The sequence below is a fragment of the Crocodylus porosus genome, unplaced genomic scaffold (assembly GCF_001723895.1).
Source record: "Crocodylus porosus isolate Cpor-Errol unplaced genomic scaffold, CroPor_comp1, whole genome shotgun sequence".
Lineage (NCBI taxonomy): Eukaryota > Metazoa > Chordata > Crocodylia > Crocodylidae > Crocodylus > Crocodylus porosus.
In genome coordinates, this window is record NW_017728951.1 from 26591439 (window position 1) to 26618297 (window position 26859).

The window sequence follows — 26859 nt, forward strand, 5'->3', positions numbered from 1 at the left end:
CGCCTGCTCCACGCGCCGGCGCCTGCTCGCCGCGCTGCGGGCCGCCGGCCCGCACGACCTGGTGGGCGAGGAGCTGGCCATGGTGCAGGGCGCGCTGGAGCTGCGCACCAAGGCGGTGCGGGACGTGCTCACGCCGCTGGCCGACTGCTTCATGCTGCGGGCCGACGCCGTGCTGGACTTCGCCACCATGTCCGAGATCCTGCGCTCGGGCTACACGCGCATCCCCGTCTACGAGGGTGAGCGGCGCGACAACATCGTGGACCTGCTCTTCGTCAAGGACCTGGCCTTCGTGGACCCCGACGACTGCACGCCGCTGCGCACCGTCACCCGCTTCTACCGCCGCCCGCTGCACTGCGTCTTCAGCGACACCCGCCTGGACACGCTGCTCCAGGAGTTCAAGAAGGGTGAGCCAGCACGGGGAGCAGGAGGGCTGCCCCGGCGGGGCCTGGGGAAGGGGCCAGGGCGGTGGTCTGCAGGGGACAGGCCCTTGCCCTGCCTGCAGCACTGTCTTGCTCGGTGGCCTTGGCCCAGTCCCTTGCTCCTGGCTCCCTGGAGCGGAGGCAGCCTCGGGAGTCTGTGCCTGGGGTGGACGCCAGGGCAGCTCACGTGGGGTTGGGACCCGTCTCCCCTCTGGTCGCTTAGGGCCTGGTTGGGACTGCAGGAGTGTCGCGGCCAGGAGTGGGCATGTAACGGGACCGGCCACTGGGCCTCTCAACAGTCCGGCTGCGGTGTCCCCAAGCGCAGGACAGCACCGGCTGCTGGGGCCTCGGCCGGCAGGCAGCTTGGTCCTGGCCCACCCTTGCTTCCTGGGCAGGTGGGAGCAGGCCAGGGGCTGGCAGCAGTTCAGCTCAGCGTGGCCCCGGGCACACGTGTGCCGTGCTGTTCCTGTGGAGGTGAGCGAGCAGGGCAGCCGGGGGCGAAGAGTGTGCCAAGCTACAAAGAAGTAGCGTGCAAGCGACGCGGGAGGCTTGGGGCAAGCGGGGCCTGCTGCCGCTGCCGCTGCTGGGGCCTTCCATGCTGGCAGGAGCAGCCTGCTGCTGGAGAGGCTGGAGCAGGGCTGCAGGGAGAACCATGTTCCCAGACCCGTTTCTCCAATCTGGAGCTGTCGCCACCGGCTGCACCTCATCCCCCTCCCCTCCCCCGCACAAACGGTGCTCCATGCTGTCAGGGAGCTTTTCCCTTCAGAGATGACTACAGCAGCAACACGCTGCATTACGTAACAGTAGGAGATGGGAACCGGCAGCCTCCCCCCATGCTGCCAGCTCCCCTGCAGTCACGCGAGAAGCCGGCTGGGTCCCTGCTCCCCGCTCCCCTTCCCTGCCAGCGTGCAGGGGGAGCCGGCCTGCACTCGCCCACTGATCCCAGCAATGCGCCTACAGCAGTTTGGCATCTTGGCCCCAGACTGTGCAAACCTGAGTCTTGTGCTATGTGGACGCTGCTTGTGCAGAGCATCCAAACCCTCCCCTTGGCTCAGGGTCCAGTCTCCTGCCGGCAAACAGGCAGCTGTACATACCGTAGCCAGATCTAGCTTAAAGCCTGCTTGGGTTTTTGACCCCGCTATTCTTAAGAGCATCAGCAGTGCCAGACCGGGTCAGACCAGTGGTCCATCTGGCCCCATATCCCCTCTGACAGCAGCAGAAATGGTTGCCACATAGGGGAGCACTGACCCAGATTAGATGGACAGTGCTCTATCTCCCCGCTCAGCACCTGCCCTGGCATCAGTCCTTGTTGGCTTAGAGGTGCCGGAGGAAACAGCTCCAAGGGTCCTGTTCAACAGCCATTAACAGATCGATCCTTCCCAAGTTTATCCAGGCCCGTGCTGAACCTGGCCGTGCTCCGCCTCCGCCGCTCCTGCAGCGATGAATTTCACAGGTTAATGACGCGTTGCATAAAAAAAGTACTTTCTCTTGTTAGTTTTAAGCCCGTCACCTACTAATTGCAGGAGCTGCCTCCTCGTTCTAGCACTGTGGGACTTGGTGAACAACAGGTCCCTGTGCACTTGTTCACACCCTTCATGATTTTATAGACCCCTGCTCCTTTCCAAACTGAAGAGCCCCTGCCTCTCCTGCTACAGCAGCTGCTCCAGGCCCCTGCTCCTTTTGGCTGCCCTTTCCATTCCCAAACATCACCACTCTAATGGTTAGACACTTTCTTCTCATTTCCAGCCCATTTATATTCATTTGCTCTTGGGCTAATACTGTCCTTCAGCTTAAATCATTCTTCTCCCTCCTGGCTGTTTAGCCCTCCCTGTATTTGTAGGCAGCAGATTGAAAACAGAGGGTTACAGCTTACAACAGCCAGAGAAATCCTGGCTTGCTTTTCCCCTCCTCTTCATAGGACAGGCCACAGGAAAGGACAGCCTATCTAGTCCCACTTCTCAGCACCTGTTTGGGTTTGAATTTGTTGTTTTGGAACAACGGGTGTATGCAGCTTCCTGCTTAAATCAGTGCCTTGGGAAATGGCGTTATGGCCTTCCCCTTCTCCATGGGGAGTTCTTGCCCAACTCGGAGAACTGCCTTTGCCTCTTCCAGACCGTGTCATGCCGGCAGGTCAGCCATCCTGCGATCAGCTAGTCTCTCATCTCAGTTGCGTCTCATCCCGGGGCTCCTCGCTCAGAGCAAATGTTCGTATCAGTCCCCAAGCGCTGCATCAACTTTGCATTTGTACAATTAGGTTTCTACCCATTTCTTTTACTCTGGGCCCCAAGATCATGCCTTTCTTCCTGCACAAGACACTGCTCCTCCTCCATATCGCCTCGGTGCTGGGAGGCGTCGTCATCGGCAGTTTTCATGAACACATTCCAGCTTCTTGTTCCCAAGTCTCACAATATTAAAGTGAGCCCCTAGACTGGTCCTTAAGGAGTTTCACTACTAACTTTCACCTCGGGTGCCTAGTTGAAGGGTAAGCGGTCTCCCTTTTAACCAGGGCCTTGCCTACTGCAGCTTCTCCTTTTCCATGTAAAATTAATAAGCTTCCTGCATGCGGCACATCAAGCATGACTCAAGTCCAGGCAACAAATCTGCTGCATTTCCTTTGTCTAGAAAATCAATTTCTTTTGGAAGAACTATACCAGGCACATTGTCATGGCCCATTGGCAGGCGCCTGTTGCCCTTTAGCCACATTAAATTCACCTCCAGGTCTTTATGATTTTGCCCTGCAAAGCCCGTTCTGAAAACCGCACATGCTACTGAGGACAGATGAACGGGTCTGTAACTGCCTGGACCACTTCTACCCTCCTGGACACGCGCGCCGCGCGTACTCTTCGCCATCCACGGGACACCACCCCTTTGCCAGGAGACTTATCCACAGCAGAGGCTCCTCAGAAAGGGGGGCGGCCCCCTTGCTCCCCTGTGCCCCAGATGCACTCGGGGTGAGGGGCAGCGACTATGGCTGGGGCTATTCCTGCTTTGGCAAACATTCCCAGGGTCAGGAGGCAGTTCAGGTGCCCCCTCTAAGTTGGTACCTGGGGCTGATGCCCTGCTTGCCCCCTCCTCCCCCCACCGAGTCCCTGTTCCTGGCCAGGAAAAAGAAAAGTTGTGTATTTATTTTATTATCCTTGGCAAGGTCCGCTTCATCCTGAGATTCAGCAATTGTCTCCAAGACAAAGCATTCTTAGCATCAGTCTTTTTTCTTGTGGTCTGCCTCCTCACTCCCGACAGCCTTTCGGAGGCTGTTATTCACCCAGGTAGCTGGGGACCCGCTCTCTGAGTCCCCCCATCCCCTCCTCCATGAGAAGCGGCTGAGGTAGAGACTAGCTGATCACAGGTGACTGAGCTGCCAGCATGACGTGCTGAGGAGGCAAAGGCAGCTCTCAGATGCATGGGCAGGGGGTCACCGTAGAGCCATAATGCCATTCCCCAAGGCACTGATTTAAGCAGGGAGCTGTGTACAGGCACCTGTCCAAAACAATGTCTTCAAACCCAAACAGGTGCAGAGACGTGCGATGAAGTAGACCCCCCCTCCCCCCCCCAAGCATCTGGGCTCTAGATTATCTAGATTTTTTTAAAAAGAAAAACACTGAAGACATTTCAACCCTCCTCCACGTTCAGCTGCTTGAGCTCTTCAGTTCAGCTGACATGACTAATGCCTTCCTTTCATTTCTTAATCTCTGCCCTTGGTTACAAGCTGGCTTTCCTTCCTCCTTCCGTTTAGCATACATTGAGCCACCTCTTGCTCACTCAGTCCAGGGACACTTGCCGTTTGCCATAAGCAAGTCTAAAACAGCCCTGAATCGCAGAGGAGTGATTGTATTTGTGCAGGGAAAAAAAACCCGACACACACAATGCATCAGCTATCACGTTCAGGACCAGATGGGCTGCACCATCATTACTAGCATTTGCTCTCCAGTTGGCATTTGGAAAGTCAGTCCTCCATACTGACAACTGTCAGCAACACCTGGTATCAAAGACCTAGTCATACCCAGGGCCAAACATTTTGCAGGACCACCTCTTTAGCCAGCCTTCCTCAGAGTGATTTTGGATCAAACAGATGCTTCTGCGTAGTCTCGTGAATGCAGACGGCTGCCCCACCATCTTCATTTATTTCTATTTTTCCTGACCTGCATATAAAATTTCTGTCACCAACCATGTTAGATTCCTACTGCCAAACTTCAGGCCAACATGGCTAATGATGTCCTCCGCATGAGAAGTTAAAAGTTTGTCCATGTGGCTGCTCAGGCACCTCACATTTATATGCAGAGTTGGTTCCTTAATGACTAGTGCTGGCTGCATCTCAGTCTTTCCACAAGAATAATTATTTCCAGTATCAGTGCTTTCCCTTTGCTGTCCATCCTCTGATAGGCCTCTAACATTCCCATTTACCCGATCTCTCTCTCCTAGACACTAAAGCCAGGCACGGTGAATACAAGCTCCCTTTATTTAGGTTCTGCTGCTTTAGTCTCAGGGTGTGCTCCCGTGTGCCTTGTGGCCGCTTAGCTCCACGTGGAAATCATTCAGACACGTTGGTGCACATTTGAATAAATGTAATAGCTGGGTAAACAGAGCAGCCCCCTTTCCCCAGTAGGGCTGGGTGCTGTATGTTGAGGCAAGTGGACGGATCCTTCCGTGGACCCGTGGGAAGGGGCATTTCTGGAGGCTGTAGTGGCAGACACTCAAGCTATATAAAAACAACAGTACACGCTTCAGTAGCACTGAAGGAGCTAGTGGTCTAAAGACATGACCCAAACCGGAGTAAACAGGAGCTCCTGGCTGGCAGACAGCCCCACGCTGGCAGCAGGAAAGGACCTAATTTCTCAGACCACCTTTTCCTCCTGCCCGCTGCCCAGGCAGCTCCTCTCCCTGGCAGAGGACATCGGGGAGACCAGCACGGGCCGAGACCACGGGTCCGGGGTGACCACGCACCGAGGCGTAAGTAGGAGGACAGGACACACAGCTGAGCGGCAGGCGGCAAGCAGCAACAAGATGGGCACACGGTCAAAACCATCTGCTGTGGCTGGGAGAGAGGCTGGATCAGAGCCAGGCGCAGCAGATTGCCTGGCCCTGGAAAATGAGCTCGGCTCCAAAACGGAACGAAATCCATGGGGGAGAAACCCAATTCATCAGTCCCGCAGGCACACCCGATTAAACTGTATCAGGGTAGGGAAGGAGGATGTGCAGCCTTATGCACGCGCAAATACAGAACGACGGAGAACAGCTGACTCTGTGCACCCCCGCACAGGCAGGAAGTGCACACACGAATAGGATAATCGGGATAGGAAGCAAAGCCTATGAACACCCGGGCAGAGGCCACCAGTGCCCAGTTTACATGCAGGTAAAAGGAGGAGCATAAGAGAAGCAAGTCCTAGACTGGCGCGCACTTGGAAAAGCGAGTGTGCCCCGCAGGGAGGGTGACCACAGCATGATCAGCAAAACAGAACCAAGGAGCGGGTCTGCTTCCAGCCGGGAAACTACATTCGCCCAGAACCTCTTGGACCCGAAATGAGGGAGATGCGCACGCCCCTTTCTGCCTCCACTTTGCCAACAACCCTGTTAACATGCCCAAGGCTCCAGCTGGTTTTCCGTTCCCGTACCAGAAGTCCCTCGCTGCCAAACATCCAACCTGCACCCTACTGCAAGCTCTGAACAGCCACTTCTTTCCAACTCCCCCCTTCCCCACTCCATGCCCGTGGGGGCTATTCTGTTTTATCACCGCTGAAGTCGCAAGCTGTTCGCCGGGGCCCCAATGCTCTTCATACAGCCATCGTGCCTCTCCGTGCACAGCTCCCCCAAAACAAGGGAGCTAAAACCTGAGCACTGGGGAAACCACCTCACCCCCACATCCACAGCCCTCCACAGAGCGTGAGAGGTGAGGACTCCCCTTGGGCTCCGTGTCTGGCATTTATCCCCTTTTAAAAATATACTCAAATTGGAGCTCGCCAAGAGCAACTTTCCATGTCCAGCCAGAGGGAACCTGTGTCTGAATCTGCAGCCTCACTTCCCGAGGTGTTTGGCATCCTCTCGTGGAAGGGGATGCAGCTGGCGGTTGTGCCCGTGCAGGCTGCTACTGCCCCTCCTCATTGCCAGAGCGCATTCCTCCTTCATGCATCCCAGCCTGGCTTGAGCTCCAGGTCTCGGCCCCAGGGTTGAACCAGTGACCTCCAGAGGGAAAAGCATTAGCCCTAGGGCCAGGCTACGGAGCGGAGGGCATCCCACATCCACAGCTTCCCTGAGCCAGGCAAGGTGGGGGAACAGGCAAAGCAGGTGACAGGCGGCCGAGACGTGAAGCCTGCACCCAGAGGTCGTGCACTCGCACATCTAGACAGGTTTTGTCCTGGGAGACAGTGATCCCACAGCTCCTCTTCTTGAGCCACCCCCACCTCCTCCCACTGCCAGTCCCCCGTCACTGGTCAGCCTGCAGCAGGCCCCTGATCATCGAGGCCCATGCAGTCCCTCGCCAGCAAATACGGTTCCACTGGCATAAAAGGTGACTTACACCTGACAGGCAATAGCCTATAAAGGTAAAAAGCATCTTTATACCAGTGTCGTTGAGTCCAGGCTTGGGGGATTGTCGTTCTTCGAACGTGAGAGTCAGCACTACTAGTCACCAGTAGATACAGGTGCAAAACAAGATGCAGATCAGCCCCCCCCCCGAACTGCGAGGGACTGCTGCTCCCTCATACACCAGCCCTAGAGGATCTGGCACAGCTCCCCGTGCACTTGTGAGCAGCAGGATCCTAGTGGTCGGGAATCCCAAAAAGATCAGACTTGACCAGTTTGGGTTCTCCTGACACGGGGTCAGCAGAAAAAGATCAGCATGTGTCACATTAGACACCTGCTTTCATGCCTGTGACAACCTTGCATCAGGGCTCAGGACTGACTCGTGTCTGACTTGAGCGGGTGATCTTTGGGGGTGGCAGACGAGCTTAAATGCCCATTAGAGGCAAGGTCTGAATGCCTGGTTCCTGCCTTCTAGGCAAAGGGGTAAAGGGACGTTGGTCTCTCCAGGCAAGTAGCTGCCTTCACATCACAGCAATTTGGCAAAGTAAAAGCCAGGCAAGGTCAGCTGGGTGCAGGTTTTCCATCACAGCAAGACAAACACTGCCCTTGTGAGATGGACTTGAGCAGAAGCAATAGTGGGGCAGAGGGAGACTTCTTGCAGAAGGAATTCAGTGAAGAGCCCATAGGGAAAAGCTGCGAGGTAGGGCACTTGTTGGACTCATTTTCTCTGCATCAATTCAGTTTTCATTGACCTGTAGTGGAAAGCTAGAATTGTGCTGGGTTTACATCCTGTGTTTGGCTGTTTAGTGAGATTTTTGCAAATGAGAGGTTTAAAGCAGAACTGTAACAGGAGGTACCACCACAATCTGGTGGCATGAGGAAACCAGTGCTGGGACATCAGCCTTCAGAAAAAGGAGCAAGAAGAAAACAGTCAAGAAGAAAATATATTCCTATGTAACCTGGAGGCTATTGGAGTTGGTGGAGGCCCTGCGCAGAACAGGTACAGGGGTACACAGCAGGGCACCAGAGGTTAAATCAGGCAAAGAGGAGATTATCCTTCAGGAAGGGGAAATCCAGCCCAGCTGAAAGAAACAGGAGAAATGGCACAGAACAGGAGGAGTGTGGAGGGGCCCTACCTTACAAGCTTCATATAATTATGTTTAGCTTTGTTTGGTCTTGAATTGCTGGTATGGGCAATTTGTACTTGTGTCTTTACTTCTGTAAGCCTTAGCACAGTTTCAGACTTGAGCGAGAGGTTGCTTTTCCTATAAGAAGTTTTACACTTAAAAATGCTCAGCTGTGTTGAAAGAGGCAACCCCCCCAGACCAATTAACACCCTTCCTGGGGTAACACCCCGAGCCTCAGCACACAAGCAGGTAGGGCAGACTGCATCTGCCATGAACACCCACCGGCGCTAGTAGGAGCAGGCTTCTCTTTCGGGGCTGGAAGCACAGGACCAGCTGCAAGGGGCACTGACCCGTCCAGCCTCAGGAGCACACATTTGGATTTAGGAACCCAACTTGAGGCTTTTGCATTTGAAGAGGGTGGCCTTGACGTGTACACAGGTGTCTGTGCCAGCTCCTGTCTTATCAGAAGAGCTAGCGTCTCAGTGCAGCAGTTGTCCTGAGAGGCTGCGCCATTAGGAAAAACAGAGCAAACTTCCCCACCGCAGCCCCGTTACAGCAGACTCAGGCAGGGTCAACTTCAAGCTCACAGGCAGCCCTGCTGAAGTCAGTAGGGCTGGTCATAGGACTAAAGTCAATCAGCTTTGTGCTTGCAGGTCAAGGCTTTTGCTTTCGGTAGCTTCCCCCCCTGTACTAGCTTTGTAAAATTCATGCCACCTTCCCAAGGAACAGAAACAGCACTCAGGAGTGGGTTCATTACAATATCAAGCAGTGTTTGCAATAGCACAAGCATGCACATTGGCCTTTCTGATTTAAACTTCACCCTGGTTTAAAATCAGCAATAAGTCCCTCTGCCTTGACATGCCAAAACAGAATTGTAGATTCATAGAATAGACACAAAAGCACAGCTGCTCCCCAAAGGGGAGGGAGAGGGATGTCCCATGCCATATCATACACCACGTCATGCATCGCAGCCTTCAGAGCACCCAAACAGACCCCCTTCTGCACCTCACCTGCCTGAAAGTTTCCTGAAGGAGCCGGTGCCTGGGCCCCAGCTCTGCTCCGTCCTCTCCTCCCCCAGGACTTCCCAAGCTTGCCACAGCAGCTGCTCCATGAAGCTGTATTATGGGCAACGCCATAAGAAGGGAAAATATATCAACTCCCAGGGTGTCACCAGCTGCAGGAAAGAGGAGGGGCCGAGCAGCCAGGTGCAAAAATGACCACTTCGGACTTTCCAGTCTCTGCCAAATTTAAAGAGCCAGTCACCCCCCAAAAAAGCCAACGCAAGCAAGCAAACTCCTTGCAAGCCCTGGGAGGAGGACGTCAAGGGTCAGCTGGTGTCAGGAGCAGGATTGTGCACACGCCAATGGAAAGTTCAAAACACATCAGCACTGCTGCCGGAGGGGGTTGCAGTGCCCCCCCAGTACCCAGCTGCCTGGGACCTTCCTGCTGGAGGCGATCCTGGCACGTGGGGGCACATGGCCAGGATGCCTGCCTGCTAGATCACGGGCAGGGATCAATGCGTTGTGCACCTGCCAATGGAAAGCAGCCGTTAGTCGCAGCGGTTTCCCAGCCCTGCGGGCGCTGGGGGCACCTGCTGCGGGTGTTTGGGCTGACAGCCAATAGCCTTGTGCAGCCAGGGCCCGGGAGCACTGCGACGAGTGTTTATTTCCCCTGCCAGCTCTCGAGCCGACTGAGAGCCCTCCCCGCTGTGCCCCGGCCGCAGCGGTGCCGAGTGATCTCGGCCCAGGGAAACGTTCCCGTGGTGTTCTTGGCTGATGTGGTTTGCTGCTGTTTGAATGTGGACTTGGAAATCCCATTCCTCTGTGGCGTCTCTGGAATCATTTATGGTGTAAAAGCAGGGCTCGGGCCCAAAAATGGTAAGTGCCTCCTCTATTGGCCTTTGGCTGCTTTTGAGTAACACCTCCCGTCCTTGCGAGGACCTGGCGGGTTGGGGTTACATGTAAATGCCATTAATAGCCCGCTCTTGGCCACAAGCAGTAAGGGCTTCCTGCTTGCCAAGGCCGCAGCGGAGACCAGATGGCCCCGGCGTTCAGGCGGGGGTTTTGGCAAACGCCAGGTGTGCGAGAGTGAGACTTTGAGTTTTAATCCTGATGAAATGTAGCTGCTGCAGGGCTGCAGCCAACTCTGCCGTGCTTTCCCGAGGCCGGCGCTGCGGGCCATTGCTCATTAAGAGATGGGTTTCCTGGCTGCGCATGTGACAACATGGAACAGGCCTCACCCACAAGACTTCCCTGGTGTGGAAATGGCCTGAGACCCGGTACAGAGGCAGAGCGATTTGTGTTTTCGACTGCGCGTTAAACGGTCCAGAGAGCAGCAGGGCCGGCACAGGGATGTAACGGCCTCTTCGCCGAGAGGGGCGAGCAGCGAGTCTGCCAGCTGAGACTTTGCATCGATGCTTGAATGAGGAGGGGACGGCGGGAAGTTCTCCAACCTCTTCCAGGAGAAACTCCGACGAGGTCAAGGTGTGAGACGTCCTCTCAGCCTCACAGCAAGGACAGGGTCAAGACTGCAAATTCCCAAGGAAGATCCATTTTTAATGGCAGCACAGTCCTGCCCCCGACATGCTCGGTACTGCGCAGATCCCCGAGGAGCTGGTCTGAATGGCAACCACGGGTGAGAAGCCAGAAGCTGACTCCCCACGCATTTTTGTAGAAGTCTCACCCTGGCTCCCCTCGCCATGGGCACATCTAGGATTTTCAAAGGGGGTGCAGACAGTGTGGTGCATCATCCCATGTAGCACAACGCAGCTGCGTCTCCAGTTAAACGGGAAGATTTACTGGCATGCCAGCAGTTTAGGGCTGTTTGTTCAGTTGAGGATGGAAGCAGGAACCAAGGGAGTGTCGTTGTAGCGTGTTAAAAACACTCTGCAGGGCTGTGAAAGAGGAGTGCGGTGACCAGCAGCAGCCAACAGGCAGCAGAACAAAAGACGGCTGGATCGGTGGTGCATCAAGACCCGTAAAAAAGAGAAAGTCGTTAACACCTCTGGAGTGAGGAGTTCAGAAGGAATTAGATAGATGGCAATGGGCCAAGACGTCAAGTGACTCCCTCAGCGCTGCCTGGCTCGAACGGCTGTTGCCACGGCCAGGCAGTTGGGTTTAAACTTTAAATGCACAGAGGGTCTGAGGAGCCGTCCAAGCCGGACAGAAACCTCAGGATCTGGAATGGCCCCCGCCTGGGGCAGCGCCTGATGGAGCACCGAGAAAGCAGCAAGCAAGAAAGAGGCTGGGAGCCCCAGGATGGATTTTGGCGGGGAAGAAGCCGAAGGCATGAAAGCAGATTTCTGGAGGAACTTCACACGCAGGAAGCCTGCGAAAGCACAGAGCCTGGGTCACTGGGGGCAGCTCAGGAAGGAGAAATTCTGCTTGATTGCTTTGCCTGAGTCGGCATTTCAGAGCGGGGGGGGGGTCCCACCATTTCAGAGCAGGGGGGTCCCACCCTCACCTCCCCGACTGCCAGGAGAGGTGCACGCAGAGGCAGAGGTGTCAGGAGAAGCAGTGCAGGGACAAGCCAGTAATTTAAAAAGCAGCAAATCCCTGAGCCCGGTGGGTCCATGCAGGAGCCCTGCCAGGGCTGTGAGATGAAGTGGCTGAGCTTGCAAAAACATGCATCTGCTGGGAGGGAAGCACACGGTTGCCTCTGGTGAGAAAGGGCTCTGGGGGCCGTGCACAGAAAGGCGGCCAGCCAGGAGAGCAAGGAGTAGGAGGCGCGGGGGGTCCTGCGGGAACAGGCCCAGGCCGTGGAGGGACTCTCTCTCGTTGGGATTCTCCCGTCTGACCGGGCAGCGGACCCAGAACCAATTCATCGTCTGGCTCTCGACCTTCGAAACACTGTTGGCAAACTCCTGCCCCGGCAGCAAGAAAAGCCACAAAACTGCCACGGGGCGAGGGGCAAAATGCCATCCTGCTCCGAGCGCTGGCTGAGGGACCCGGCACGAGGTGCAGGGCCAAGTGGTCCCGACTCCTCATGCCCACAGGGTAACGGCAGGGGTCTTGCAGACCACCACTGTCCCTTTTCTACCACAGCCCATGTCATGTTGTTAGTGGGGTGGGGGACCGTGCCCCACTGCTGCTTCCCACATGTTATCCTGTGTGGCCCAGGGATGCCCTTTCCGTGGGCTAGCAGGACACGGAAGCTGCTGGTGCTTGCACCTGCCACAGCCGAGACCACGGAGGCTTCTCAGCTGGAGCCACAGAGCTTTCCCCGGGCACCACGCAGCCTCCCTGCCTCGTTGCCCTGCTGCGTGGGCCCACACCAGTTGGCATGCCCAGGGGACCGGGCTGGCCAGGCCAGGCCAGGCTGCCTACAGGTCCCTGGCGAGTCCCCCATGCCCAGGGGCCCGTGCAGGTGGTGCTGCAGACCAGGGAGAGGGCACGGTCTCCGTCTCTGCACACAGCGCTGCAGCCACGCCTGCCCGATGAGAGCCCAATGCCCGATGTTTTGCAGACCCTCTGCCAACCCACGCCTCTTCCTTCTGCACCCTGGGGAAGGGGGATGGCCCCTGTGGTCCCAGCCATCCTGTAGCAGGTCTGGGGTCAGGCAAGAAGCAGGCAGACCCCACGGCTGATGTCTGGGGGCTCTGCCCCCTCCGGTTGTCCTGCCATCGGCGCAGCGGCCGTGAGAGCAGGCTGGGCAGGAGCGCCGTGCTGGCTGTGGAGCTGGGCTGCTCGATGGGTATTTTACAGCACAGGGAGCCCACGGGCAGGGAAGGCATTTTGCTCCCTTGGCCCCAGGTATCCTTATGTGGGTGGCATGGGCCAAGGCGACACCAGGACGAACCCACCGGGCGGGGGCATCTCACACCTGCCGCACTCCCTCCCAACAGGTAAATCACACCTGGCCATCGTGCAGCGGGTGAACAACGAGGGCGAGGGGGACCCATTCTATGAGGTGATGGGCATCGTCACGCTGGAGGACATCATCGAGGAGATCATCAAGTCCGAGATCCTGGACGAGACAGACCTGTACAGTCAGTGTCGCGGTTGTGAGCGCAGACGGACGGACGGGCCAAGGCAGGGATAGGTGTGGCCTGAGCTGCTGGGAGGAGGGTTCCTGTCCCGTCCCTGCTCCCCGGGGTGTCTTGTGCATGCGCTTCATGGAAGAAGGAGGTGCCGAGACCCCCTGGGTCCCAGAGCCCTTGCGTCTCACGTAATGCATGGCCCTGCAATGAAGGAGCCGTGGGCTGCGGGTGTGCAGACAGACGCCGCCTGCGCTCGGAGCGCGAACCTGCAGGGCTGGGCGCACCAGGGCTCAGCTCCCTTGAACCCAGATTGGGTGAAGTGCTGGGAAACCAGCTGGCAGGACCGTCCCAGGGTGGCGCCAGGGGGTCGGGGTCGGGCCCGGGGCAGGTCTCCCCATCCCAGACTTACCAGGAGATGCCCGAGGCAGGGACAGCAGCCACGTGGGGCCACGTCCTGCCCAGCCCGACGCCACCGCCCTCCGTCCCCGCAGCCGACAACCGGCGGAAGGAGCGGGTGCCGTACCACGGGAGGAAGCCCCACGACTTCTCCATCTTCCGGCTCTTGGACAGCGAGATGAAGGTGAAGATCTCCCCGCAGCTTCTGCTGGCCACGCACCAGTTCATGGCAACAGGTACTGGTGCGCCAGCCCCGTCACTGGTTGGACATGGGGTTGGTCTGGGCTGGTTTGGACGGGGCTGATCCTGCCTCAGGCCAGGCTGTGCCCCCGCAGCCCCCTGCCAGCCCCAGGGCTCCAAGATTTCTAGGACCCCCCTCCCTTGCCCCACATCGGCCACCGCGGCGGAGCCACCACCTAGGGCCACAGTCCCATCCCAGTGGGGCACACGTGCTTTCCCCCTCTCAGAAATTGAGCCCTTCAAGACGCCCTATCTCTCGGAGAAGATCCTGCTGCGGCTTCTGAAGCACCCCAACGTCATCCAGGAGCTGAAGTTTGACCAGAAGAACCGGCGGGCGGCAGAGCACTGCCTCTACCAGTGCCACCGGCCCGTCGACTACTTCATCCTCATCCTGCAGGTGCACCGGGTGCCCCCTCCTCGGGGATCCAGCCCGGGGGGGGCGGGTTCCTTGGGAAAGGGCAGTGCATCCCAGTGGGCAGGACATGGAGCCAGTCCCTCCTGTGCTCTGCTGCAGTCTCCATGTGCATCCCCAGGGCTGTTGTTCCGTGCCCCAGTTTCCCGTCTGTGAAATGGGCCCAGTTCCCACACAGCGTCCAGGGCGTCAGAGTCTGTGCAGCACAAGGAGAAAATGGGTGTTAACTGTGTGCAGATCTGAAGGGGCAGTGGCACCCACTGGTCATAACTGGACCCCACCCCTACCACATGCACAAGCACATGCACATGCACATGCATGCATGGGGTTGCTGATTCTGGGCCCACCGCTGCTTGCGTCCCACTCCCGACCCGAAGCCCTCCAAGCACCAAGCCCTGGCCTTGCCCTGCCAGTGCCCCTCACTCCCAACCCATAGCCCCCTGCCCACCAAGCCCTGAACTCCCCCTCCCCAGCCCTGCCAGTGCCCCCCACTCCTAACCTGCAGCCCCTGCATCAGCCCAGCCCTGAGCTCCCTCTTCCAGGCCCCTCAGCACAGCCCCGCACACGGGACTCCTGAAGGCTCAAGGTGCTGCACAGACACCCTCTGCCTCAGGGCCCCTGCCCAGGGGTGGGGGGCGGGGAACAGGGCCAGGGACCGCTAGTCTGAGCCCATCTCCCCGCATAGGGCAAGGTGGAGGTGGAGATCGGCAAGGAGGGGCTGCGGTTCGAGAATGGCGCCTTCACCTACTATGGGGTCCCGGCCATCATGACTGCCCTGTCTTCAGGTACGGGTGGCACCAGCCAGGCCCACGCCGGGGGCGCAGGGGCAATGTGACCCCAGCCCCAGGGGCTGCTGTGCCAGCTGGGAGACTCACGCTCCTTCCCGCCTCTGCTTGCAGACAGCGACATGTGCAAGGGAAGCAGCCTGGGCGGATCGGCCTTCCTGCGTAAGTACGCGGGGCTGCCTTGGACCTGATGCATGCGGGGAGGAGGGGGCTGGGCCCCGCAAGCTCATGGGGGCTCCTCTCCCTGCCCGGGGACCCTGGGCAGAGGAACAGGGCAGTGACTGGGGCAGCCATCACCTCTGCCACCCTGTGCTGGGGCAGCCAGACCCCAGGCTGGGGCTGCCCACGCTCCCCGCACGCAGTCGTGCCAGCCCCGGGCACTTGCTGCCCGAAGTAGCCACATCCCCCTGGCATAGATGCACCATGAGCAGAGAGGGCATTAGCTGAGTTAGCCAGGGTAGAGATGCACCTGGTAGACTAACTGAATAAGCTACCAGTGCACATACAGTCCCTAACCCTGGAGAATCAGAGCGATAGGGCTGAAGGGACCTCCAGAGATTCCTGCCTGGCATGAGCCTGGGGCTGAAAGCAAAGCAGTGTCATTCATGGGGCAATGGGGACTCCAAGCTGATATGGGCCGGTTTGGCCCCGGTGCTTTGCACTGCAGCGGCGCGAGCCTGAAGCCAGCAAGGGGGCCGCCTCAGCCGCAGCTCGGTGCCCCTGGCAGGGAGCAAGCATCTGCAGGGCATGAGCAGGGCTCCGGGTGCTGGGGTCCCCAGGGCCACAAGCAGGCAGCTCCCACGCCAGGCCCACGGCCCCAGGCCTTGCACAGCCCCTCCATGGTTCTTTGGTGCAAAAGAGCAAGTGCACCCGCCTGTCTGTCCCTGGCAGCCCAGGCCCCGGGGCACAGGGGCTGCCGTGCCAGCCCCAGCCTGCTCCCTGCCGAGCCAGGTGCTGGTGGTGCTGCTGGGGCCAGTGGGTCTCACGCCCGCCCGGGCGCTCCCCTCCCCTCCCGCTCTCTCCGCAGTGCCCATCTCCGTGTCCCGCAACTTTGCCTTCAGCAGAGGAGAGTCGCTGGCTGGGTCCCCAGGTGACTGCACGGCTGGGGCCGGGGCCGGGGCCGGTGGGGGGCTGCAGGGAGGCTCAGGTGCCTTCCTGCAGGGAGCAGGGCATGACCCACCGGGCTCCTTCGCACCAAGCGTGGGGAAGCGAAGCCAAGTCGCAGCCCTGCTGCTTGCGGTGCCCTTGTCCCTGCCCCAGCCCGACCTCAACATTGACCCTGCCTCCACGTCCAAGCAAAGCCTCAGCTGCCGCCTCGCCCCGGAGCACAGGGTCCAGGCCCTGCCCTGCTCCCCTGGATGCTGGGAAGGGGCAAAGGCCCCTGGGCTGCTCAGGCCCACGGTGACGTCCACGGGCCGGTGCTGGGGCGAGCAAGGGGCCAGCCGTGGGGCAGGCAGTGACTGGGGCTCTCGCTCCCTCTCCCCGCACCCCAGTGAACCGCTCGCCGTCTCGCTGCAGCGGGCTGAACCGGGCCGAGTCCCCGAGCCGGGAGCGCACAGAGGCCGGGAGCAGCCCCACGCCGCTGCACAGCGGCAGCAACAGCGTCTACACCCCGGACTACTCCGTCCGCATCCTCTGCGACGTCCAGTTCGTCAAGGTACCTGCCCCCCCAGCCCTGGCCCGGCCACGCCACAGTCACTGCCTGTGCCCCGCGCCACCCGCACCCGTCACTCCCAAGCTGGGCGAGGGGCCGGGGTGGGTCGGGGCACGGGCAGCGCTGGGCCCCCCCCCCCAGAGCTAGATCGGGGTGAGACGTCCTGGGTTTTTGTGTTGTGGCCCCCAGAGCTCAGCTCCAGGCAGACCCTGGGGTGGGGGGTTAGGTCATGTCCTGGTGGCCCCAGGGCAGTGGCAGGGCATGGGGGAGAAAGGGGGTGCCTGGGCCCTGTGGTGCCAAGCGACTCGCCTGCGCCCGCTGCGCCAGGTCACGCGGCAGCAGTACCAGAACGCGCTGGCCGCCAGCCGCATGGACAGCTCCCCCCACACCCCCGACACGGAGGCCTTCAACCACGGGGACTCCACCAAGGCCCCGACGGTCCGTGGGACCCCGCAGACCCCCCGGGACGACAGCGCCACCCTGCTGCCGGAGCGGGGCAGCCTCACGGGTAAGTCGATCCTGGAGCGGGAAGGGACCCCCGGGGGGCACATCCAGTCCCAGCCCGGCCCGAGGCAGAACCAGCCCCGTCCAAACCAGCCCAGACAAACCCCATGTCTGACCTTGGAGCCACACAAGACACTTGCCCCAACTCAGCCCACACTGAACAGCCGCGTTCGGCTCCAGCCCGGGGATGACCACCGGCCCCGCGACCCGTTGGCAGCCCCGGCACAGCCCCGATGGGACACACTTGCACTCAGACCACGGAGCCGTTGCATGCCCACGCTGTGGCCCCTGCATGTGGGAGCCACCTGCTCACACTTGCTTGGCCCCTGCTCCCCTCTTGCCCCTGGCCCTGCCAAGCCCCCACCCCCATGGGCATCTCCCTGCAGGCGTCCAGCCTGATGGGCCCTGGAGCCCCAGCGACCCTGCGTCCCCGCAGCCAGCTGAGGTTCCCTTCATCCGGGAGGAGCTGGCAAACGAGGAGCAGAGTAAGTCCAGGGGCCGGGGCAGAGGGGTGCACGGTACCAGGGGAGGTCTCCAGGGAAGGAGGCTGATGGGTGGCAGGGCTCTGCGGCTCTTACCTGTGCCCTTGCAGACAGCGAGTGCTGCAGCATCCCCGCGGAGCCAGAGAGCCCAGGCCAGGACGCAGTGGTGAGCGCGTCCCCGAGCAGCTCCGAGGACACCCTGGGCAAGCGGCTGCTGAGGACGCTGAGTGAGTGGGTGGGTGCAAGGAGCCGGGTGGCTGGGAGGGTGTCAGGCTGGCATGGACCCGGTCGTGGTGGGTAGAGACGGCCCCGGGGCTGTGGGAACCAGTGCCCATCCCCGAGGGGGGGATCCTGGGAGGAGAGATGGGGCAGGGGTGCACAGAGGAGGGGAGGGCAGGGAATGGGGTCCAGCCACAGCCTCTACTGTCCCATCCTGATCCACCCTCCCCAAAGCAGGGACCCCCACCTTGTTGTGGGGCCTGGAGGGGCAGGGGCTGCCCAAGGCTGCGGTGGGGTGGGGGGTCCTGCTCCTGGGCACCCTACAGGGATGGGCAGCCCCGGGCGGGAGCGAGCCTGTGCCTCCCTGCTGCAGTAGCCCCTACAGGGAGGAGGGTGGGAGGGGGCTGCCTTGGGCTGCTGGGGGGCACTGACCGGTCCGGGTGCTGCCCACAGGCGGGCGGAGGCGGAGGCCATCCGCGGAGGCCGAAAAGACACAGGAGAAGAGCTCCAACCTGACGCCCCTGATCACCTGAGCGAGCAGCAGCCGGGCTCACGCAGCCCAGAGGTGAGCTGCCCCCACCACCCACGGGGACCCTGCCACGGCCGCCCCGCACCACCCCTGGGGGTTGCTCCACGGGCGTGTCCGGGCTGCCCCAGAGGCCCCAGCCTGACAGTTAGAGGAAAGAGGGTCACCAACACCTGCATGGGGAAAGAGATTAGCAGAAATCAGGAAGGAGACCCCGAGCCGTGAAATGAACGGACCCCTCAGCTCTGCCTGAACAGAAATGCTGCCCCCCCCCCACACCTGGCAGCTGGCTGCAAAGGGGGTGCGACTGCCCCCGGCTGGAGTGGGGGCAGGACGAGGCTGGACCAGGACCGTCCAGGGCAGCGTGCGAAGGCAGACACCGAGTCCGCGGCGCTCAGCCCCTGCGGGGGGGTACAGCGCGGGCTGCCCAGGCCTCACTGCTGCTTCCTCGCACAGGTCTGCAGCACGAAGGCCGCCCGACGCAGTGCCCGCGGCAGCGCGTCTGCACCCACCTGCTGCCCGCTGCTCCCAGCCTGCCCCGTGCGCGGGTCCCACAACAAGAGGCTGCCCCCGGCAGGGGCAGACATGGCAGCCCCGGGCGCCTCCAGGGACAGCCGAAGCGCCTCTGGCTGGGGGGCCCGGCCGGCCGGCCGGAGCAGGGGGCTGCCCCGAGCCAGGCACCATGCAGACTGGCAGCGAGCCGTGCCCCCACGCTGCCCGCTCGTCCCCACAACGCTCAGGGCCCTGGCACCCATGCTCACACGCGCCCCCACGCCAGCATGCACACACCCAGCGAGACACCCCGCCCTCCCTAGCGGGGCAGCCAGAGCCGCGTTCGCCCTGCAGGGAAGGGGCTCAGCACGGTGCTCCCCCTTCCCCCCGCGCTGCCAGGCCGGGCTGGCACCGCGAGAACTTTTAACTGGTTTCTGTGGAGACTGATTGCAATGGAGATACTTTACATTAAAAGTGACACCCTCCCGAGGCTCTGCCTGCTGCTCTCGGCGGATCGGGATGGGCCGGGGCACGTTTCATCTAGCCCCTCTCAGCGCCATCACCTCGAACCGCTGCGCCAGGGGGGCAGTTTCGCTTCCTGCCTTGGCCTCGGCCTGCTGCCAGTCCCCTCACACCCGGGCTGCGGCACAGCTGGTGACCCCCTTCCTAACCCGTCTCCCCGGCAGGGAGCGATCAGGCCCCGGTGACACCCCTGTCCGTCCATCACCAATGGCGCCGCCCTGATAACGTGGCAGGGGCCACAGGCTGGTTTCTCCCCCTGCCCAGCCCCGAGGACCTGCAAGGTGGCAGAACCGCCTCCCGCTGCCCTCGCTTAGTCCACGGTCACTCCTGCCCCGGCTGGAGCTGGAGACCCCGCTGCATGGACCCGTGCCCCCGGGGAGGAGGGGGTAAGAGCCCATGGGACAGCAACCAGCCACGGAGCAGAAGGGTCTGACTGGGGTGGGGGGCAGGACTGGGGGCCCTGGCACGGCGATGCAGTTGAGCCAGGTCCTGTCTTACCTCGGCGGCTGGGCAGCAACCAGACGCAGTCTGGGTGCAAGCAGCAGGGCAGGGCCACGTGAGTGGAGACAATTTATTTTCTTTCCACAACATAAAGCAGCAGCAGTCAACCACGAGGTTTCCCCCGGGGGCGGGCAGAAGAGGGGGGATGAAACCAGCACCAGCTGCACCCCAAAAACAAGGTGCAGCCCCACAATGCACTGCACCGGCACGTGGTCACACGGGACCTCTTTGGATGATCGGGAAGAGACAGGTTTGGTGATGTCTGGGTGCTAGGTGGGCCCTGTGGGCAGCTCCCCAGCCCCTGCCCCACCCCCAGGAGGGCACCAGTTGGCCCTGGGGCCAGGGGCCACTCCAAGAGGCTGGCAGGCTGACGTCCCCAACAGAGCCATTGCTTCCATCTTTATTGCTCCCGGGGGCGGCAAGTTGGGGGCAGGGACCAGGCGGGGAGCACATGCAGTGATGTTAGTGGCGTCTGATGGGGTGGGCTGCTGGCAACCTCCACTAGATCTTGGTGACGGCCTCGTGGATGGAGCTGGCCACGTAGTCCAGGTTCTTGGTGGTGAGGCCACACATGTTGATACGCCCGCTGGCCATCAGGTAGATGTGCTTCTCCTTGATCATGTAGTCCACCTGCTTAGCTGTGGGGGCAACCGCAGAGGCGTCACGCCCCGAGCATGGGACCCCCCCCACCCCTCGGCAGTCATCACGAGCAACTCGGGGCTTTCAGCGTGGGGGAAAGGGTCTTGGCACGCTGCTGGTGAACTGGTGCTCAGCGCTGCCCCTGCCCCACTCAGCACAACACGGCCCGCTAATGCATTGTAAGAGACCCACACAGCTGCGCAGGGAGCTTCTGAAGTGCCCCAATGCAGGAGGAGAACAACAGGCAATGGAGGAACGGGCAGGTCACCAAGGACACGTACAGGAAAGAGCAGGGACCTGCTGGGACAAAGATGAAGAACAAGCTCTGCCTGGCAGAGGTCAAAGACAACAAGAGGGTCTATAAGTCTGCTGGCCAGACAAGGAAGCTGTGGGCCCTGTGTTAACAAGCCAGGGGAAACTGTTCACCAAAGATGCAAGGAAGGCGAAGCTGCTCAACAGCTACTTTGCCTCAGTCTTCACAAAATAATGAAGCTAGGGCCTGACACCTAATAGAGACTATTAGGATAAGGAAGAGGGAAGCTGAGGGAGGAGATAATGAGAGAGATGGTCAGAGCACTTCACTGGGGCTGCATGAGTTCAAGTCAGCAGCACTAGATGGGTTTCATCCCAGTCCTGTGGGAACTGGCAGAGATCTCAGAGCCCTCGGCAAGGATTTGCATGAAGTCGTGGGAGATGGGCCAGGTACCAGAGGGCCAGAAGAGGACTTGAGAGGATGAAGGGAATGGTGCTGGGGTGGATGAAGGGAATGATGTGGATATTGTGCATCTGACTTCAGCAAGGTCCCATATAACCATCTCCAAAACAAACCAGAGAAGTGTGGGCTGGATAAAACTGCTCAGAGGTGGACAGACAACTGGCTCAACAGCCCCAAACAAAGGGTAATTATATTAATGAATCCATGTCAGAATAGCAGGAGGTTGAGTGGAGTCCCACAGGGATCTGTCCTGGGCCTGGGCTATTCAATGTGTTTATTAACAATTTGGATGCTGGCATAGGAAGCTTCTCCAGTAAGTTTGTGGACAACATGAAACTAGGGAGGATTGTGAACATGCCCTTCAGAAGCATCCTAACAAACTGGGAAGCCAGGCTGGAGCCAACAGGATGCAGTTCAATGTGGACAAAGGCACGGTGGTGCAGCTCAGGGGGATAATCAAACATGCAAATACAAAACGGGGGGCCCTGGCTGGATGGCAGCTCTATGGAAAAGGACTTGGGAGTCGTGGTAGAGCACAGACTCAACGTGAGGCTGCCGTGTGATGCAGCCACACACAAGGCCGAAGTGATTTGTGATGCATCGGTAGAAGCACTGTGGGTAAGACAGGGGAGGTGGTCAGGCCTCCCCTGGACACTGGGTGCAGTTCTGGGCTCCACATTTTAAGAAGCAGGTGGAGAAGTGAGAGAGGGTCCAGAGGCAGCAACAAAGATGACCAAGGGCTTGGCCAGCAAGTCCCACAGGAGAGGCTGAAGGAGCATTCAGCTTGTGGGAAGGGTGCTTGAGAGGGGACGCAAGAGCAGCCTGCAACTCCCTGAAGGGCTGCCGTAGAGAAGAGGGAGAGTCCCTGTTCTCTCCTGCTGCAGAGAGAAGGACATGGGCCAATGCTCTGAGGTTGCAGCAAAGTGAGTTTAAATTGGAGATCTGTAAAAAAAACTTCATTACTGTAGGAGCAGGGAGGCAGTGCAAGATAGCGGAGGGTTGTGAATGCTCCATCCCTGGAGGTGTTCAAGCACTGTGCGGCAGCCACTGGTGGGGGATGATCTAGACGCAGCGATGCCTGGTTCCATCGTGGGAGCGTCCCAGGCTCCTGGGCTGTGCTGGCTGCCCCCTCCCTTTTTGTGCTCCATGTGTCGGGGGGGGTTTACCCTTCCTGGAGACGCTGGGTGCTGCTACAGCTGAGGCTGGGGCTGGGGATTGGGCTGTGCCAATGCTCCCGCTGGGAGGGAAGCCAGAAATTCCCGGCTAGGAGGCCTTGCCCCCCTGCTTAGGGTCAGAGCAATGTGAGATTTGGGGGGCAGGAAGGAATTTTACCCCATGTTGAGATTTGGGGGGGGGGGAGGGGAAGAGTCCTCTTCCTCTGCAGCATGGCCTGGGCTCTCTGCAGCATCCATGACCCTCCTGGCAGCAGCAGGATGTTGGCAGCTGCAGCCCCACCGTATCCCAGTGCAGGGGTGCGAGCGATGCCTGGGGCTGTGTCACGTGGCTCCGAGGTCGGACACGGAGTTTGTCTGGGGTGGTTTGGACAGGGCCGATCCTGCCTCAAAAACAGGGCTGGAACTAGATCTGACCCCACAGCTCCCCGTGAGCCCTGCAGCTCTGGGACTATGTAGCACTGGGCAGGAGCCCTGCCAAGGGGCTGGCGTGCTCTCCATCTAGCACAAAAAGGCAAAGCCTGGCAAGGTCAGCAGGGCCTCCAGCCTGGGCCCCTGCACCCAGCCCTAGTCCCGGTCCCTGCAGCCAGAGGCAGGGGCAGGGGCTGATCCTGCACCCGTTTTGGCCGGTACTTACGGTTCAGCCCCGTGAAGCTGAACATGCCGATCTGGTCAGTGATGTGACTCCAGGTACCGGGGGTGCCCAGGTCCTCCAGCCGGGAACGGAGCTCTGACCGCATCAGCAAGACCCGATCTGCCATGGTCTTCACGTTGTCCTTCCTGAAGAGGAGAGAGAGGCATAAGCCTGGGTCAGTGGGATCCGGCTGAGCATATGGCGAGCCCAGAGCCTGCTCCTTCTCGCCCCACCCTGGGAGCACTTACCACTCGGCAAAGAGCAGGGGGGAGGTGAGGGTGGTGGCCACGATGCGGGCTCCCTGCGAGGGTGGGTTGGACCAGGTGGTGCGGGCGATCTTCTCCATCTGAGACAGCACGCGCTGGACATTGTTGGCATCTTTCCCCACCACGGACAGGTTCCCCACACGCTCGTCTGCGGGCAACAGGCAGGCATGAGCCGCTAGCCCTGCCGCTCCCCACACGGCGCCTCCACCCAGAGAGGCCGCCTGCCCCAGGCCTGGGCGGACACTCACTGTACAGCCCGAAGTTCTTGGAGAAGGACTGAGCGCAGAAGAGCTCAAAGCCCTGGGCAACGAAGTACCGCACAGCCCAGGCATCCCGGTCCAGGCAGCCCGAGGCAAAGCCCTGGTAGGCCGAGTCGAAGAACGGGAACAGGAACCGGCGCTGCAAAGAGAGCAGTATGCCGAGAGGAAGCCCCTGATCCCACCTCAGGCAGGGCTTGGATTAGCTATGACCTCTGGGGTTGCTGCCAGCCCCACAGCTCCGGGATGCTGTCACGGAAGGAGAGTGATCAAAGGGACCCTCCGCAGCAGCTGTCCCTGCTGCACCCCAGTTGGGACAGCCCTGCTTTCCCCCTGGACAGGGAGGTGATGCTCCAGGAGCCATTACTGGGCACCTGCAAAAGCTGTGCGAGGCGCATCCCCTGGGGGCAGCCAAGACAGGAGGGCAGGCAGCATCAGGGTGCTGCTCCCCAGCCACACATTTCCACACCCCCGGGGGGCTGAAAGCAGAGCCTCCCTGGTCCCTGCCTGCAGGACCCGAGCGGGGGCTGCCCCAGCCCCACTCCTCACCCACTCAGGGGGTGGATACCTGGGCCCAGCCGGAGCTGCCCCACACAGACTTGGCCCTCCGCCCCCCAGCTGGTACCTTCATGACTGTGGCAATCTGCTTCCACTGCTCCTGGGTGGGGTCCGTGCCGGTGGGGTTGTGCGCGCAGGCATGCAGGATGAAGATGGAGAACTCGGGAGCAGCCTGAGGAGGGAGCAGGTCTCAGCCACCACACATATGGCCTTGGTGCCACCCGGAGACCCCAGCCCCACTCGGCCACCGACTACTGCAGGCGCTCAGCCAGGTCTGGCTGGACCCAGCCCAGCCCAGCCCTGAGCCAAGAGCCAGCTCCAGCACCGATGGCTCCGGCTGCTCCCCGACAGCAGCCTCCCCCAGTCCACGCTCACCCACCTCCATGTCTTCCAGCAGCCCCTGCAGGTCCAGGCCCCTCTTGGCCGGGTCCCAGTAGCGATAGGTCCGGATGTCCTTAAAACCAGCATCCGTGAACACGGAGTTGTGGTTCTCTGTGGGGGCGTCAGGTTTCAGCTGGTCCCCAGCCCAGCCCAGCCCAGCCCAGCCAGGGGCACCGGGCAGGGAGCAGGTCACCAGCTCCCCTGCTCCCACAGGGGCCCCCTCCTGCCCGGCTCTCCCCCCACCCAGAGAGGGGCCAGCGCCTGGCCCCTGCACGCCCCCCAGCCTCATCACCTGGCAGCGGCTGCACTCACCCCAGGACGGAGAAGAGATGTAGACAGGGGTGGTCGTGTTGTTGTTCCCGTTGTACCAGCGTCGCAGGAACTCTGCCCCGATGCGCAGGGCGCCCGTCCCGCCCAAGCACTGGACGCCCCCGACCTGTGATGCACAGGCGTCATAAGACGCAACGTGAGCACAATGGGGGCCATGGTGCCAAGGCCAAGCGAGAGCACAGACACGGGACAGAACAAGACGCGCCTCCCAGGCCTTCCTGAGGGACCAGCTGTGGCGGGCCAGTAGGGGGCGCTCCTGCGTTGAGCCACCCACCTCCCTGGGCCCGCCCACCTTCCAGGCTCCAAATGCCTCCCTGGGGGCGCCTTATGCTCGCCGACCCCTCTCCCGGAGCACACTCGCTAGTCTGGGGGTAAACGTCACCGCCACCACCCCGAGAAGGGACTGTCTCAGCCCGGTACAGGCGCTTGGGGCACTTCCCCAAGTTGGGGCCAAAAAGTACAGTCTCCCTTAGTCCGCAGACCTAAGGGGTCTCTTAGGCATAGTTTAGACCCACCCCTCAATAAAAGTCTCCCACACCGGTCACAAAGGAGAACTTTATTGATTACAAGGGGTAGGGTAAACTCGGGTACAGGATTGAGCAATATCTTAGGAATCCTAAAGACCAAACAGTGTGGCTGTGGTAGCCTTTTGATCACGCATCTGTGTTACTGCCAGCTAAATATCTAATCAGATCTCGAGCAGCTTACTCACAAGCATCTTCCAGAGGCTGGTTGAGTTTCCCCTCTGGAGTCTTGGGGAGAGAGAGAGAGCTAGGTCCAGATGGCAAGGCTTCTCTGTCTCCCCTGCTTTGCTGCTGCTTCACCTCATGGTCGAAGAGAGCGAGCCTCCTCCCCGCCCCCAAATATAGCCCCTGTGACCTCATTCACCTGGGCCAGTGGAGGTCAGCCCCAGTTGGCTGTCGGCCAACCAATTTGAAATACATCACCGGTTACTGGGCAGGTTCCAGCTCCCCAGGTAGATGCCCCCCACCCAGGTGGGTGATGCCAGTCCCATGGGCAGAGGGAGCAGGTTCCCCCTCCCTCAGGACTGCAGCCAGCTCAGGTTACCTAAAGAGACCGGCTGAGGTGTGACTCCTCTGTGCTGGCCCATCTTGATCACACTGTCGCAGGGCAGAGATTTCGGGGAGAAACCAAGGAGGCTTTCTGCCACACCAGCCTCCCCCCGCCCATGGAAGGGGCAGTTCCTCCCCGCCGCCCAGCCAGTCCTGGAGACGCTTAACCCGATGGCCGGCTCTGCATCTGCCTGTGCCGAGGCCCAGGCTCTGGATGAAGGTGCACGTCTGCCTTCCCACAGGGCTCTGTCCATTCACTCTGGCAGCTCCCGGACGCACCAGGCCACTCGGGACAAACCCCGCAACCCCGGAGAGGTCCAGCCTGAAGAGACCGCACTGCCCCGCGCCAGCGAGGGGGCACGCCCTCCCCAGCACCTACCCGCCCCTCCTTGATGGCCGGGCTGTCATCCCCCAGGGCGATGCGCGAGGCGTTGGCCCGGAAGTCGGGCAGGCCGAGGATGGGCAGGTACTCGTGGTTCAGGCTGGTGTCACTGGCGATCATCTGCTCGACCTTCCTCACCACCGGCAGGACCCAGGGCTGCCCCTCATCCGTGCGGTAGGCTGCAGAGAGGAGCGGGGCATCTCACTTCACACCAGCCCCAGGCCCTGGACACGCCTGGCCCAGCGACGCCCCCGTGACCCCCCTGAGCCTCCTCCCCACCTCACCCGTGCTGTGCGGCCCCGAGCAGCAGGCGCCAGCCGTGCCCAGGTCCCAGCCCCGCCTGCCACCTGGGCGCACTGTAGGGTCATGTGGCGCGCAAGAGGCTCTGGTGCCTGACGCGCCCGGTCCTTCCGCCCTCCGTTCCCTCGGAGCCCCCGCAGCCCGGGGCTGGAGCTGCCCCGTGCGTCTGAGCAAGGGCAAGGAGCCACGTGGGGCGGCTCCAAGGGACACACACTGCTGGCCTCCGAGACGGAGGCTCACAGCAAGCTGCGCCACCTTAGCCAGGGGGCAGTGGGCAGGGACCCGAGATCAGGGGAAGGCTGCACGGACGGGGACAGCCCCGACCCCACCCCACCCCCACGCTCAGGGCACGCGGGGGCATCTCTCTGCTCCTTCTCTC

The 26859-nt window shown here is 60.7% G+C and overlaps 2 protein-coding genes across 2 annotated transcripts in view; one reads left to right on the forward strand and one right to left on the reverse strand.

Moving 5' to 3' along the window:
- Positions 1 to 7: 7 nt before the first annotated feature.
- On the forward strand, positions 8 to 19236 carry CNNM1 (cyclin and CBS domain divalent metal cation transport mediator 1; the record flags this gene model as incomplete). Its single annotated transcript, XM_019555511.1, has 13 exons — positions 8 to 404; positions 12906 to 13049; positions 13532 to 13672; positions 13904 to 14073; positions 14774 to 14873; positions 14988 to 15035; positions 15901 to 15963; positions 16367 to 16530; positions 16855 to 17035; positions 17418 to 17516; positions 17624 to 17740; positions 18186 to 18297; positions 18715 to 19236. Coding segments are annotated over 12 exons (1704 nt in total), but the record flags the coding sequence as incomplete, so codon positions are not given.
- A 581-nt stretch (positions 19237 to 19817) lies between these two features.
- GOT1 (glutamic-oxaloacetic transaminase 1) overlaps positions 19818 to 26859 on the reverse strand; it is a 21717-nt gene continuing 14675 nt past the window's right edge. Inside the window, exons 3-10 of the mRNA XM_019555512.1 lie at positions 26178 to 26359; positions 24708 to 24831; positions 24394 to 24506; positions 24082 to 24186; positions 23448 to 23598; positions 23182 to 23347; positions 22937 to 23079; positions 19818 to 20411 (exon numbers count right to left, since the gene is read on the reverse strand). Of these exons, the coding sequence (XP_019411057.1) occupies positions 20275 to 20411; positions 22937 to 23079; positions 23182 to 23347; positions 23448 to 23598; positions 24082 to 24186; positions 24394 to 24506; positions 24708 to 24831; positions 26178 to 26359 (1121 nt within the window). The 3' untranslated portion in view covers positions 19818 to 20274. The remainder of the gene's footprint in view (positions 20412 to 22936; positions 23080 to 23181; positions 23348 to 23447; positions 23599 to 24081; positions 24187 to 24393; positions 24507 to 24707; positions 24832 to 26177; positions 26360 to 26859) is intronic.